General features: G+C 28.5%; 1 protein-coding gene across 4 annotated transcripts in view; it reads right to left on the reverse strand.

Moving 5' to 3' along the window:
* LOC113522859 (diuretic hormone 45) overlaps positions 1-18061 on the reverse strand; it is a 77367-nt gene that overhangs the window by 25683 nt on the left and 33623 nt on the right. For all 4 annotated transcript variants that reach the window (XM_026908701.3, XM_031913918.2, XM_031913919.2 and 1 more), the window contains exon 2: positions 4732-4770. In XM_026908701.3, the coding sequence (XP_026764502.2) occupies positions 4732-4734 (3 nt within the window). In that variant the 5' untranslated portion in view covers positions 4735-4770. The remainder of the gene's footprint in view (positions 1-4731; positions 4771-18061) is intronic.

Here is an 18061-nt window from a genome sequence, read left to right on the forward strand (position 1 = left end):
TATACTGTCCTAAGTAAACATTTCTTGAATATCTTTAAAACACAATAAGCGCAATCTATAGAGAATTTTAGATCAATCATTCTATTCTCTACCTACGAATACGTCTTGTGGCATGCAGGAGTTAGCGTTATTATCTACTATATTATTGTGTGCAAATCTTTTGTCTATATAGCTACTCTCTAGATTTTGATTGATGTAAAGCCATACATCATATGACGTAGATTAATATAGAAATTCAACAGAGGTAAGGGCAGGAAGACGATGAAATAGTTATCCAAATATAAACCAGGATTTAAGCTATAATTAATGTTTAAGCGGTAGTGTAACAGGCTGCTGCCGGTATGTCGTATCCATAGGATGACAGAACGGAATTAGTATAATTTATTACTTCATATAAATTCATACTAATATAATAAATAATAAAGTGAGTTTATTTAATGGTCTTGACACCTTAACAGCTAAACTAATGGTCATGAAATTTGGTATAAGTAAGTACGCGGAGTATTGGGGATGTAGACGGGCATAAGCAAATGTTTGTCCTGGTTACTTAACATATCACGGCTACGCGGATGTAGTCGCGGACAAAAGTTATAGCACAATATTTACTATGACTAATACTGTCATATTATTTTCCCAATCAAATATAAAAAAAAAAAAAAACAAATAGATCTATATAATTCTAACACATTGGCATTAATAAAGAACAAACTATAAAACGATAGCAGATATTCTGTGGCAAAAGTGTCTACGTCTTTTTTTGTTATACCAGTTAAATTACTGAACTGAATTGTAAAAAAAAAAAGTTACAGACAAATAACAGTAATTGAAATCTAAAAAAAAATACGAAACCTCATTTGGTTTAGTCAATTAGTTTTATTAAAAAATATAGAGAAACACATTTTCCCTACACGTGGCACCTGAAAATAAGCCTAATGAATAATTTAGTCAACGCTCAACTTCTATTTATAATAACAACAAAAAATGCAAATAAATATAATACTATGAAAATATTTACTAATCCTGGCCGTAAATGTTAAGCCTTAGATTAAGGAATATATAATACAACAGGCCTTGTCAATGATAAATCGTAAACATTGTACGGATATGTAGTCAGATTAGCCCAAGGGACGTAATAAATTTCTTTGATAACTCACTAGAGTAAGCCTCTGTGACCATTCGAGACCCATTTTAGATATAAATATAGTTCATATATACGAACGGCTATTAATCATTCATACTCATTATCGATTAAGAATTATTTACTACTGATCTATAAATATTTGGTGTATATTTCTTTTATTCGTTTATTTATTTTTAGCTTATATTAGGTTGTAGTTTATTGTCTCCTAGTATGTAAACTCTTTATTTTTACATTTTTATAAACATACATACGTATGTATCCTTTATACATAGCAGCTGTACAAAATTTATATATATATATTTGCAGCCGACCATTTTATGTTTGGTTTACTAAACAAAGATATCTTTATAATACTTTCCATTTTATATATTTTTGGTATAAGAGAAATATATTATGTTTATATAATTTGTTATAAGTAGTCGTAGTATGAATAATATAAAAAAGAAATTTAAAAAGAAATAATAAGGCAGATGTTTAAACTTTACTATGCTAAACTTATCTATATATCACTCTTGACTTGAGGCCTATGAGCCATACTTTTTATATTCAGAGAATATAGAGAAGAAATATTAGGCATATACAGTAACATCCTTCACATTCTTTAACATTCAAAAGAACACAAGTAAAAAAATAGTAAATTCAAACACTACTACTACGTTATTGACATAAAAAATAGTCATTCGATAGCTACTGTATTATTATCCAACAAAAGCATTAAAAATTTCCATTTTTAAATAGTCATGTTTCAGATAAAGAGCGGGAAATATCGAATGCAACAAGTGTTCCAGGACAGGCAAATATTGACATCGCAGCTGCCGGAAGTGCGCCGCCGGGCTTTTCCGCACCTCATCACGTATCTCTCATGCAAGTTGCTCCTACAGTCAACTATGTTTGTGAATTGCAACTATGATATACGAACAGAAAGATTGTACATTGTTTTGTACGTATACATTTCAGCCATATTTGTCCTAGTTTGAAGGGCGTCCAGGGACTGTTCGGCAGGGGTTTTTGAAAAATGTCCGGATATAACCCGAACACTTTTGTTGTCAGGAGAAATCAAATTTTTTATAGGTAAGCGATCAATTGAAATGAATCTTAGTTACAAATTCATCCACAATAACCAATAACAATAATTTTTGTTACAAAAAATATTTTTGCAGAAGTGTCCGGGGCAAAAACTATATTTCGCCGAAATGTCCGGGATTTTGGCCATGTTTATCCGGTGTCGACAATTTAGGTGATGGCAGCCCTATATATAGGCAACATTTCATTCTGATCAGTAGATATATCCCGGTCTCACGGACAGTCACAGGTAAAAGCTAGTAATTTTATAAATGGGAAGGTTTGTAAAAATTGATGGTTATTTGTTATTCTTTCACGCAAAAACTACTGAATGAAATTTGAAACTCGGATAGGTTATATCCCAACTTAACACAAAGTATCCTACTTCATGTACTGATTAACACGGAATAGAGATTAGAATTATAGAAATACCTATATTTCTATAATTGTACTCTATATATTTTTTTAAATTGTTTAGGGGTAACGAGAAGTTAATCCTAGTCGTAACTATCCGCGTTGGAATCCATGCGCATATAAATTGCCTAATACTTTCATAGTATCTAATTTTTTTTCCTTTCCACACTTACTTCACTCCCCTACTACTCTTAGTAACCAGATACCTTATTTTACCTTTTTCAACAATGAATTAGCTTGCTAATATGCTTGCTTTGTTGCAAACTCCCTTTTTGACTTAAAATAATAATAAGCATAAGAATTCTTGAAACTTTGACTTTGAACTTCAAATGAAATAAGTTACAAAGAAATTAAATACAGATCTTTTATATGGCAACAAAAATCATAATATCGAAGTACATATTGTTCTTTTCAGAAAATGAGTACTTAAGACAACGAACTTTTAAATTATGTGACTTTTTAATACCTCAACAAAGATAAACAAATATCTATATGAACTTGACGGTAAATATACTGAAAACAATATCGAATATAAAACATAATAATCGTACATACTTCCCGGTAATAAATTGACAGATTGTACTTCAGGTATATTTTATTTATTCCTAAATAATATCATCAGACAATAATATTACTTTTTGTAATAGAGTTTCGAGTGATTTGTTTACGGAAGGTAGATACTATTACGAATATGAACTATATCGCCTACCATCTATTCAACGTTCTTCAGTGTTCGACTTTAAAACGTTCATTAATATAATATGATCCTTCAATAATTATCCTTCTACCGATTGAACATTCGATCTCTGAACTGTTCGTTAATATTTTAGTAACTATATTTTTTTATAATAATAAATAAGCAAGTTTATTCATTTACTCATTTAGTATGTCTATAAAATACTTTCAAGAAATTTAATTAAAAAAAAAGTTTTTTAACATTTTAAAAATTTTATACTATCTGACGGTAGGTAGTTATGTTTATGATATGATAGTCTATGGATACGTGAAACATTAGTTGTATTCCATTTCAGTTTCATCTCAAACTGTAGTAGGTATTTGTCAAGAAAGTACAACACAACTAGTCTATTCCATTTCATAATCAACGTTAATATAGAAGTTTTAGATATACTCCTCTGGGTACTAATATATTTTGAGGTAATTTATTACAATGATTTCCCTTCATAAATTTTTGTTATTAGGTATTTGTAGATATAGTACAGTACAACACAGTTTAATAAATGTATTTATGTATGTACCTTTTTTTCGTTTGTAATCAGTGAAACAATGAGAATAAAGATAAAATAACAGTCCCTATTGTTAACACGTACAAAGCCAATGGAATTGTAAATAACTTTAAACAATACAATAAAAGATAAAACCTTCATTAACCAATTATAATCAATATTTTTGGTATTATGTATATATCTACAGATGATTGTATATATAAAATATTATATTAAATATTTATATTTTATATTTATTAAATATAATCTAAGTTAATATGGTAATGCAATATTATACTATAGATAATACTTGTATTAATAGAAAAAACACATAGGCATTAACATGAGCGCCGTAGTTTGGTGGTTTATAGCGCCTAACCAAAAATATTTCAGATGGTTATAAGTTGTAATCTGGTTTTGAAAATAAAATTTTGGGTGTTTTGATTGACATTATTGATACGTTTGATTGATATATTTCTAATGATATTAAGTCCAAAATTAGGGTTAGTTCTCTTCATTTCATATTGGATTCCAATGTTTAGCAAAGTATTATGTTCCATTCACCGTAACTATCAATAAAATTTCTGCGAATACTCCATCTATGATTACAGTAAGCATATTCTACATTTCGTTACAATACTATACCAAAACTCATTAATCCGTCAGTTACTTACATGTCAATCTTATATCATTGTGCTACTTATTACCTCTACAAATTCAACAATGATTGATGCTTAAATTATAGATTGATGTTATCGATTCGAAATTTGAATAGTTTTAAATATATTGACCGACCCTTATTGCAAAAGTAACAATTAAAATATATTTTATCTATATATAATATTGATAAAATAATATTGTTCGCATTTATATTAAATAGAAATAACTTACCATGTTCGATGTTTAATGAAAGGAAGGAAAGACTGATATCTGAAACAAAAAGAGCATTTCGTTACTATATATCATTATAATAAAATGTAAATAATTATAATTACCTATACAATACATGTGTATTCGTATATCAACAAAATAGGAACAATACAGAATACAATTTCTTAACCATTGAAATATCTATTAGATAGATTTACATAAAAAAATATGTAAATGTAAATCTAAATATAGAAGGAAATGGTTATAAATACAAAACATAATAGAAATAAGATAAAACACGTCCTTGTTACTTTGAGCTCTTCCAACCAAGTATTATATTATTATAATAATGTAACATAATATTCATTTAACGTTCATAGTTGACAAACTTTGAGCTTGAATATAAATATAACACGCCTTGTTTACCTACAAATTATACCGGCTTAAATTGTACACAATATACGTGTGATGTCTTAGTTAAATTCATAAACGCATTGAAGACATCAAATTTTCTTTAATGCATATTAAAGAAAATTCGAAGGTTTTTTAAAGTAAAAGAGTTCTGTAGGTGAGAGTAGAACAACTCACGTAAGCATATGTGATTGCGTTGAACCCAATATTGAGTTACATAATTCAAAATTTTCTCTCAATGTAAGCAATAAATGAAACATTTTATCATATTCAATACAAAGTTGGATATATATTTATTTATAAATAATTTAAATATTATTTTATGTTTCTTTAATTTTCAACCGACTTTCATACGAAGGAGTTTCACAATTCGGTTGTAACCTTTTTTATGATTGTCATAATTACGTCAGTTGTAAACCCTTTTGGAAAATTCTTTCTTTGTTTGAAAGGATATACTTACAGATTGGTTCCATAGAAATTTTATCACAATCGTTTAAGTAGTTTAATTTTTAAATAAAAGTAGTTATGCCACAATTGAAGTAGTTTTTTTATTGAATGCACTGCCTTCCTATTTTTTGTTTACCCAATGGTTGACTGGTAAAGAACACCATCAATATTAAATTCACCAAATGTACATACAATTACACTGTGCATTCAAATTTAAATAAAAAATTATATTAAACATATGTTCTACTTTTATATCGTATCCAAAATTTCGTATACATCCTAAATTTATATATATATATATATATATATATATATATATATATATATATATATATATATATATATATATATATATATATATATATATATATATAAGTCTATAGCATATTGTGGATAATATAATAATACTACTTATTATGAATAGAATCGCAGTACGATTTAGAAAACGAACTGTTAGCGGTGCTTTCAAGTTCTACCCGCATTTCACTGTAATCCGATAAATATTCAGTCTCTATATTTATATAATTATCTACTAGCTAACTTACTACTTACCTATATTATCTCTTTCTCAATTTATTGTTTAGATGAAGTAAACGAAAAACAAACAATAAAATAATTTCTTTTTTTAATATAAGTATAGGTATAATGTAATATACATTTACCCTTCACGTTAACCTTTTCATATAAAAAAGGTAAATATATCTACATTTACCCTTCAAGTTAACCTTTTCATATAAAAATTGACGTAAAATAAAAGAGAAATAATATTTTTATCGAGTTGGCCACTTAGAAATTGAGCAAACCCATTAATTTTTATCTGGGAAATGAAAGAAGCCTGCCAAGTAAAGCAGGTGTGTTCCCCTTGCAACAATCACGTGACAATCCTGGTGTTGTAGGCGTCTATAGAGACGTAATCAAACCATTTCATAAGTAGGTGTATGACGAGAAAATTATACATGTAATCGATGTTATTGCTATTTACTATGATGCATATTGTTAAGTAAAATATCATAATTGTAATATCTCTAAAATCTGTATGATTATGAAATATTTTACATCAATGCTACTTAATTACTTTTAAAATGTCTAATTTTATTTTCATATTTCAATATACTTGATATAGGGATTTATAATTATTAGAAGTATTCTAAAAACAATCAAACAAAATCCGGCTTCTACAAATGCAAATACGTAATTTTTAGATATTATTTTTTTAAACAAAGGTCAAGCTATGTTATGGCCAAATATTGTTAGTATTAATATAAAATAAATTAATATTAATTATAATTTAATTCATTTATTATCCTTTTATTATTATATTATTCAACTTAACCACTTTTCATATGATCATCATCGGAAATGAAATTTATTTTAATTAGAATATTTAAAGCTAAATTTAATTAGAATAAGTCTATCTTTTTTTATACAAGATGATTTTATAAATTATATAGAAAAAATATGTATAAGTATGTACTTAATATACAACGAAAGGGTGAAAGAATTATTATATTTTTTATATGTATCATGTGTCAAAAAAATCTCCATTTTTAAAATTCCATTTGTAATGAAAATTATTTTCACCCTCATCGACACAATATAAATGAAACTTTTATCATTTAAAATATCTAATATAATTTTAAGTTTCAGACAATGTATTTTAATTACGTTACTTAACTGTCTAAAATTACTATTCTGAAAATTTTCAGAAATCATTTTGTCTATTATGTTTTACAAGAAACAGGAATTAATGCGGTCATTTAGGTAAATTATGATAATGTACCCGATGATTATATGTTTTCCAATTTTATATACGACTATAAATAGATAGAAAAATATTATTTTGAATGATACCTGTAATAGTCAATACGAGTAGTACTGTAAGTAATTTGGTAACTTTGTCTTGCCTTCTAGAAATTAGTCCAATATTCATTTCAGAAATGTGATCATCAATTCCTTGATTTTCATAACAACAGTTTCATTTTTGTATTCAAATTCTGAGAATATGAATAGAATGAATAAATTGGCCAATTTAGTTATTGTTCTTAGAATCAAATTATACTAATCAAGTTGAATGAATTATAAATTCGGTCAACATATAATTAGAACATACTTAGTTCAATGTTATTTATTCGGGCATTATCTATACTTATAATAAATTTGTAGAGAGGTCAATTCTGTACATGAAATATATTTCCAAAATAACTATCAGGGTGATTAGTTATCGATACTAATGCCAAAAATGCAGTCAGTAAAATTTTTGTCTGTCTGTCTATATGTTCGTTATAGAAACAAAAACTACTCGACGAATTTTAACGAAACTTGGTACAAATTTTCTTCATACTCCTGGGCAGATTATAGTATACTTTTCATCACGCTACGATCAATAGGAGCAGAGCAGTGAAGGGAAATGTTAAATATGTTCACCCGTGCGAAGCCGGGATGGGCCGCTAGTAATTACATAAACTTTTATCTATGACGTATTAAAGGAACAGTATATATAAATCATCAAATTTAGTAACGTTACAATTATTGGTTTGTCTAGTATATGTAATACGTAAGAAACAGTTCCGTAACTGATCGTGTAAAAGCATTTAAGAGGGTAAGGTAATGCAATATTAGTGAGCATGTCAAACTGGCCGTGCAAAGGAAATGACGGACATGACCCAATTTGTGTACGCCTCCCTATCTTGAACATATCGTTAGATCTATTATATGTGCCCGCGATTTAGTTCCTGATGGTTTAGATTTTTTATTTAAGATTTAACGTAATCGCTGGCATAGACTTAAAATCCAAAGCCAGAGAGTTGGATATAGTCTGGCGTTGGTAGTAAAAGTCATTGATTAGCCATCATCATATTTATATAACACTAACGAAACTGTTTGATTGATAAAAATTGTGAACAAGACGAATCACTGAATTACGTTTCTAACTACGGACAGCAAACATATTTCCATGACATGATACATATGATAGAGTTGATATACCAGAAGTAGGTAAAGACCCTTAGGAATGTAAAAAAAATGTAATATTGAGAATTATATACTATAATAAATAATATGGTTGCTGGCATTATTCATTTTTTGAAAAGTTGACATTTTTGTTATTTTAATGATTAGAATTTTTACAAACGAAGTCGTTGTTTAAGTATGATTGAGTAACAAACATATTTCTCACTTATAATAGTATTATTATATATATTTTTTATCAAGAGACGGGCTTTTTCAGGCAGAAAACCCTGTGATTGATGAGGAATATTATTATTTTAGCCATTAACTGTCCACTGCTGGACATAAGCCTTTTCCATAAGGGGAGTTTAGCCAATTGTTGCCACGCTTGGCAGGCGGGTTTAAAACCGCAGTTAGGCTTTTAGAGATGTTGTAAGTGGGACGCTGCTGCCCATCCCTCGCTCTGATGAAGATTGCTTTACTAACAATAGACAATATGATACGAATTTAATACAAATAGGTACCCACTACCAGCCATATTTTTAAAGTAACACGTACATACTGGAAACGAAAACTTTGTTTTGAAGATATATACTTATTGTTCGATGTTCTTTAGACTCCTTTGTGAATTATTTCTTCACTGGCAAGGTAAACTGTTCTACGTAACTCATTTGAGGTAATATAATTCATTGCAAGTATCTTCCTGGTAGAATGATAAAAGAAAATTCGGCAAATGGCGTCTACTAATAATATTTATTTCAACGGTGTGTATAGGTAAGTAATACGTCTGTAAAACGATACGATTTCTTGAGGCAGAAAAATATTGCATCAAATTTATACTTGTATACCTACCTAAGTTTAATAAGTACATACAAAGATATAAAATATATAGACTATATGTATATATATGTATTCTACAAGACATCATGTAATATCAACTGATTTTTGCGTTGCCTTCTCTATTTGAAAATATGCCGCTCTACTGCGTTAGATGTTGTGGAAAATTAATTACGATAACATTGGTCAACTTTCAAGGTTAAAGACCATTGGAAGCGATTACAGCAAACAATACGTGCTCTAGATTTCTGAGGGCTGATTGATCCAGCGTCAGCCAAACACTCTGTAGAGGCACCAATGGAACACTTCACAGTTAATTAACCTGTCCGACATCATCATACCGGCAAATTACGATTTCAGTGACCAAATCTATTTATCAACCTAATATATTTTAATCGAACAATGATCAATATATTTTTACAAACTGTCTGTTCCTGTCCACAATTGGATGCCTTCGATATTAATACAATATTTAATGGAAATATTATCGACATGGAATATATCAAATAATAAAGTAAACTTTTTAAATGACCGTAGTCTTCGAATATCCAATCGTATATCAAACATACATAATGACGCACCCGCAGTGGTTAGCAATTGGTTTAGGTATTTGACTTCAATTTTTGCTTTCATGTTTATGCTTTTTGATTTGCTTTCAATTTCAATTTTAAGCGAAATATCGAAGTTAAATTGTATATGTAAATATTAAAGCAGTTTTACAACTACAATCTACCTCATGGAGCACAAACTTTTATTGAAAGGAAATTGGCTTTTTATCATACTAAAAACCGAATAAGTAATATTTTAGACAAAATATATTCAGTTACGTAGCTTCACCATACTGATATTAAATTTTATTGCTACAAATACAAACCATAGTTGCTCTAATAAAAATTTAAGTAACTTAATTTTATATGGCTATAATAATTTGTTAATTAAAAATAAAATGTTATAAAACATAATTACCATAAATGCATCTATGAAAAATAAAAAAGTCTTAACTTATTCGAAAAAGAATCTCATTCTTTTGTTATTTTTTTTTTGCAAAAGTAACAAATTATTCCTTTGTAAAAAAAAAATCATTTGTTAAATCAAATAAATCAAATATTTATTTGATTTATATATTCCACAATAATTTTACAAAATCTGTGGACAACAATGCAAATATAATTAGGGACAGTTGTAATTTAATTATAGATTGCTTGATATTATTGTGATAATTATTAGCGAGGCATACGTGATTTGAATATAGAAATAGGTTCATTTGCGTTTGGAACACTAGTACGTGCTAGTTTAACAAAATGGACATAGACAAATGTGTATAATTCCTCCTTTGTGCTAGGAATTAGTTTACCATAGTGTTTCAGGAAGATATAATGTCCATCGTCATCACAGCTACTGTACATTGTTGGAAGCAAATAATTACACGGATAAGAAAGAGACTTTCACTTTAGATTATTTTTTCGTCTCATTAATGAAATCTATTTTCGAAGTACTAACAAAGTTTTTTTTTTCTTACAACTTAGAATGGCAAACAAACTAACAGCACACCTTGGGCATAACAATTTATATTATAAAAACAAATATATAATACAATAAATAATGGTACAGATTTCATACCTATTTTCAAAAATTTGTATTTTCTAGATCTAGACAAATTACTAATATTGTAAAGTTTCGACAAACGAATCAGATTTTTACTTAGGTATTACATTTCTTTGAATAGTTGTGATACAGATAGAGGAATATTCTTATTTCCTTTATAAGTGACTTTTAAAGGGAATAGGTTCTAAATTCGCCGCTGTTTTATGAATGCCTAACATACAAAAATACTGTCTAATTTGAATTGAATCAATAATTTATTTCATTTTAATTCGTTTGATATAAAGTTTTTTTTTTTAATTTTGTTAGAATCACAGTCGGTGAAATATACTGTAATTTACTTAAATGCAAATTTAAAATAAGTTCTCATTATCAATGAAGTGTACAATTGCATCTTTGTAATAACTAATAAATTAATTTTTATATATGATATTGATGAAATATAGAAAAGGATCATATAACATGTTGGATCAATATCTATTTCTTTCTATTTACGAGCACTATTACGTTTGGAACAAAAGTTTTATGATCCGGTAGAGTATACATTAACGTCATAGGTCTGTTACTAAGTAAATAAAAATAAATTTTGTGAAGGAGCAAATAAAATTTTTATGGTAAAGATAAACAAAAGGAAATTTATAATATAAATATATTTTTTAGTTTTCATTCTGTCTATTCAAAAAGCGATGAAATTATCTACACAGATAAATAACTTTCATTACTATGTTTTAGTACTTTATGTTTGATCATAATTCAGAAAAATGCCTAAAAGCATCAATAACATCTACAAATAAAAAACATTCTAATACATATGAACCAATAATTTTAGTCAATTTCTCATTTTATAGCTGTTTGTATAAAAAATAATTAAAGATATTATTTAATGTACCGACTAATATTAATCAATCGATACGACGATCAGATAGAAACCGAGTTAGAATTACCCCATAAACATTATAAATGTGAAAATTCATAAACATATTTAGATATTGTTTAATCGTAATAAATGATTGGCTGTATGTATATAGATACGCTTGAACATTCTATGTACCAAATTCCTTTAATAACAAACAGGAAAGACATATAAAAAAAAACTATTAAATTATCTTTAGGTGATATAATAGTTATTTATCATGGACTAACAAGCGCAGTCACGAGTTATAGTTAATTCTACCACTCTACTAATATTATAAACATGTAAATTAAAAAGACATTTGGATATTTTTTTTATACAACTTAGAATGGCAAACAAGTTGACGGCCCACCTGATGGAAAGTGGTAACCGTCGCCTATAGACATGAGCTACTGCTACATGGTACTACTGTACCATGGACATAACAGTGTATACTGTTTCGCCCATGACACCCCCCATGCGTTGCCATTCCTGATGACTCAGGTGTTATTCCTCTGTACTCTGTAAATTCACGCCATATCCCACCCTTCAAACCGAAACACAGCCATGCAACACACAGCTGCTTTACGGTTGAAACACGAATGGGACAGAGATATCCAAGCAAACGACTTTTGTACAAAGTCTTCCTCTGGTATTTTTTTTTTTTTTTTGATATTTATTACTCAATCATGCTTTAAGGACTCAACGGATTTTATTAAAAATTGGTACAAAGATGGTCCATATACTAACTTAATTCATAGGGTACTTTTTATTATAATTGATGCGGGCAAAGCCGCAGGGAACAACTTAAATGATTAAGTATTAAGAAATAACCCTATTTATATACATATATAGCAGTGCATGCTGCAGTCGGCACGCGCCCACGTGCCACTCGCCATACGTCGCTTTTCACTTTTTTATCATATCACTTTGTAAACAAGTCTTTTATATTTCCCAGCTCTGTACTCCATCACATTCTAAAGCACACAAGCGGTCTACTGTGTATCTACATAGATAGGCGTATGCCTTCGTGTCGTCAAATAGCCATTGTGAAGTAGCATTTAAAATTTGTAACTAACATTAATATGTTACTAATATACAAAAATATTATATATTTCTAACTAAAGTGTGGGTGTTTAAGATAGGAAATTATAGTACCTAAGAGCAAAGCAACTGATTTATATTTCATACATCTACACATAGCACGTAAAATTCTGTTTGAAATATTAGCACAAATTGAATAAAAATGTGATAAAAATCAATTTAGATATTACAAATTTTGAAATTGAAAAAAAAACTAAATACCATACCATACTATATCAGCCGTTAACTGTCCACTACTGAACATAGGCTATTGAGGGGTTTAGAAAAAGTAGATAGATTTAAATAAGTAATACATTAATGAACATAAGTTTAAATTGACGTAAAAGTATGGCTGTTTGTAGGTGTTAACAGGCCACTGGCTTTGTATCTCACGTGAATTCCCAGCCCTGATTATTTGCCTCCGTATAATCCGACGGCAATGTCAGCTCAGTTGAAATCCCCGATCCTTTGTCTGCAATGTTTTGCTAATGACTTAGTATAATTATTTTTCACACTCCATAATATAATACTGTCCTTCTATTTTATAAAAATATCGCCGCAAACAGAAGCCAGGGTTGCCTTTAATCTTTAGGTACGTACCTACGTATAATCCTTACTACTCGTAATATAAATGTGAAAATAACTTCGTTTGTTGATTACCTATCTCTTAACGCTTTACCCGCTTAAACAATATTAATGAAATTTGGTATACTGATAATATTTGAAATAACGAAAGAAAGAAAAAACGAGAGAAGACTTTTAATCCTGGTCAATTAACATAATTCAACGTGGACTAAGTCGAGTATAAAAACTAGTTTATGAGTATTATTTTTTAATAGTTAAACGGGAACAATATAAAAATATTAACTTTTAGAGTTTCGCTCTGCATGTTTTATAGTTTATAATAAATGGAAGTTAACGCGATCGTTCAGGTAAACTATGATAATTTACTTGAACTATCTCGACGTTTTGACCATGAAATGTTTTACGAAATTTAGAGGTCGAAAGGAACACAAATTTGAAAGTAAAAATTACATAATACATGCCGTTTCAATTTAATTATAAGTGTTAAATTATAATTCCTTTGGACTTTTTTGATAGGATTTATGACGAACAAAATGTTAAGCTCCACTTACTAAGCCAATTTCGGTGTAAACGAAAACACGAAATTGAGTCCAAAAAGTTTCTAAACATTTCATTTCATCGTAGACCCCCGGTTATACCGGCCGTGGTCATGAGTAAACTGATGTAGCGCTGTCACGCCCCCACTTCCGAGGCAGAAGATCCTTTTATCCACTCATTGTCCCACATCACACTATATTAAGGGTTTCTACATACAATATTACTCTTGTTCATGGTCGATGTAACCTGGTTAAAACATTGATGAAACGTGTTTTATATACCTAAAACTGGTCAGGTGATCGACACACCAATAACTAATACCTTCATTTTATGAGTTGTGCCTAAAAATAGGATGAGAATGTGTTGTTATAACGATGAAGATGACGACGATCTTGTTATTAGAGATAAAAATCAGTTCTTTGTATTTTTGAAAAAGTTGTTTTTGATAAAAGTTGAACTTTTCGGAATAATTCTCTGGACAATAATTTTTTCTAATAAATATATTAAAGATACCAACGTCTTAATTAAATAATAAATAAATAGAGTCTAATATTAATTCAGTGATAAATATTGACCTTTATTTATCTCATCAAAAATCATTTCTGCTCCTATACGAGTACATGCACAATTGGAAACAAGAGAGTCCGTTAGCAAATATTGTAAGGTGTCAAATATTAATACTTAATACATAAATAAACAACATAAAGTATTATTGTACAATATTTTAAAATTTCAGGAACACATTACATTTTATGATACCGCAGGTATTCAATTGTTCAATTTTTATTTATTATTATTTCTTCATTATCTAATTTTATGTAAAACATTTAAAAAATTGTGAAATTTACTACTTTGATGGTGTAAAATACTATTTTCTACATATAAATATAATATTTGTTTAAACTTGATGCTTGATTGACAAATTTGATGCATATAATAAACCTATGATAATAAGTAAAACTCTTAATGTCCTTAGTCCTGTCTCTTAATGTACCTTCGTCTATAGCAGTTCATAAAACATACTTGTCTGTAACTATATCCTTATTAAAAGCTGTTCAAAACATTCATACTACGTCATCATCACATCATGAACTGATGAGGGTCATACAACAATTTTAATTAGGTATACATCAAAGATTTTGCTAGTCAACTTTAGCACTTTGGCCATTCTTCGTCTCAGCTTCAATTAAATTCAATATCAGCTCGAATTTTAAGCCCTCGTATAAATTGTTTCAGTATGTTACAAGAGGCCCTCGGACTGATTTGTCGTTTGAAATTTTAATAAGACGTGATTAAGTTTAAGTGCTGCGTTTAATATTGGCTAATATAACAAAGCCTTCGAATGAATTGACCTTTGTATGGATACTTGTAAATTATGAACAAATGCAATTTATAGATAACATTTAATTTGCTGCAATTTTCAACTATTAATTTACTATTACAAATCCTATCATCTCTATAAGGCAATTAGCTAGCTGTAAACTGAATTTCACATGAAATCCACATGAAATATTATAATTATTTATTTAATATTTTAATATATTTAGGATTAAAATTAACTTATATCCTTGTAAATTTGGTTAAAAATTAAACAAATAGAGGATTTCCTAGATTTATTCTGTGTACCAAGTTTGCAATTTGTTCTTATACTGTTTAGGCATAATTGAGTAATAAACATTTATATATCGTCACAAACTTTCACATATAATATTTAAAGGATATGATATTTAGATATTAATAAATATTCGAACAGTTGCTTTAAATATTTGCATAGATTTTAATTACATTTGACACACAAATGGACTACAATGTAGTCACTAATGCACAATATGGTCGTCCTATATTAATATACAATAATAAAGGTACTGATAATGTATTCACATAGGATACTCACATACTTACGTAATTCACATACAACTACTTACAAATAATAGTAATAATACATATGTATCTTTGGTGGAGTTCTCTTTTTTCAGCGATACTCAAAATTCTTTGTCTTTTCTCGAGAGAAACTTATTGTAACTTTTATATTTCGTCATAATTACAGTGTACCCAATTTTTTCATCATATTCTCCATAATTGAGTAACAATTACCTAATCATTCCATTACAACAATATGTATAGAGATACAAATAGAGAGGAAGAAAGATACACAATTACAAATGAGCTAGCTATGAGAAAAACCGTAGCACATTTGTAGATCTATCACGTAGCACGAACATACAGCAGTAGTTTAACAAGTATTTATTATGCTTGCTTATTTCTATGTATTTTCAGGTTCAACGTCAGCTATTCTTTTCCAATTAACGCTAATGTGCACTTGTAACAAGAGGCTCTCTTACTTGCGATCTATTTACCGTTATGTACTTACTTAAAGCAGCACCTACTACATCCTTGCCTAACGAGTTTCTCATGGCTTTTATTTCTACTGAATTTAGTATCACTATTATTAGTATTCGTATATAATAATGAACTGTGCGAAAACATTTTTTTATTTATACATATATTAAATTAATAGTGAACTAAATTGAGGTTTTTATTATAAAAATATGTAATTACAATAATAACTCGTTTCATCATCAAGTCAATTAAACATTCGGTATCCACTGTTTAACAATGACTCATTATTGCATAGCTAAATCAACAGCAGAGGAGAGAAGAATAAATTATTAATATAAATATTAATTAATTAATAGAATCATCTTTAACTAACCAAATTAATCCGAGAGACGGTGCTACAAGCTACATTGGATTGAAATATTTTACGTTCATTACGTTCATCAACGGCAATAGTGACGGTTAGCTTTAACTACACGAATCTTAAATATAGTCGCAAGCATATTTTTCTTTAACAGAAACGTAGCACAAAACAAAGTGATACCATAATTATAACTAAAATTAAACTACACATACTATATATAAACACATAGAAAAAGTATATATCAGCACCAGTTGTATATCGCGACAATGCCTACGTGGATCTGTACAAAAATTATCCTATATATTAAGTTAAAATATAACTTATTTGTGTACAAAATTTCATTAAAATCCTGAAAGAATAACAAACATCCATCCATCCACGCATTCTTACAAACTTTTGCATTTATAATATTAATAATATTACTAATGATATAGTCCATATACTATTACACTATAAGAGAGTGAAATAAATATCTACGCATTATTATGAAACTTAGATAAAATACGAAACAAAATACATTATATTTTGATATAGAAGAGTATTATTTACATTAGTGGTATAGACACATAATATTGTTGTTCGTATTTTGTGAGAGATCTTGATTATCACAAATTGGTTGCCTCGGCAACTCATACTTATGATGTTAATTGACAAGGTAATGGTTAGAAGCGCTTCTTCCCGAGATATGGTCTGTAATTTAATTTCAGATAATATGGCCCCATTATTATTTATTACATACTAGCTTTTTGCCTGCTGATTCGTACGCATGGATTTCAGAAGTAGGAACACCAATGAAGTACGCAACTTCTATATTGTACAACAAATGAAATATACACTAGTAAGTTACACTTTCAAGAACACCACTGTGAAAACCGCAATCAATTTTGTACAGTAGTTTTGCATGATGCCGGAACATATATTAAACTAGACAAAATTTCTAAAAATTATTGTTTTGGCATCTATGGTGATCCATAAGACTCCTCATGTTAATTTTTCTCAAATATCTCCTATGTAGAGATATCTTTTAGTTACAATTTTGTTATATTAGGAAGATTAGTTTTGTGAACTTATTAAGAAATTACTCGTAATGTACTTGCATTATACTATATAGGGAATAAGCATGACGGCACTATTGTTGTATAAAATACTACTGATATAAAAATAATTTATTCATTAATATGGCCTTTTTAATATTTGTACCCGTACATAATTATTTTATAATAACAATTAATATTTAAACACGAAAATACTATGTAGGTATATAACTATGTCTAATAGTAGATTCTATAACTTTAATGGATAAATACGGA

This window comes from Galleria mellonella, unplaced genomic scaffold (genome assembly GCF_026898425.1).
Source record: "Galleria mellonella isolate WM207_F2 unplaced genomic scaffold, CSIRO_AGI_GalMel_v1 utg38, whole genome shotgun sequence".
Taxonomy (NCBI): Eukaryota; Metazoa; Arthropoda; class Insecta; order Lepidoptera; family Pyralidae; genus Galleria; species Galleria mellonella.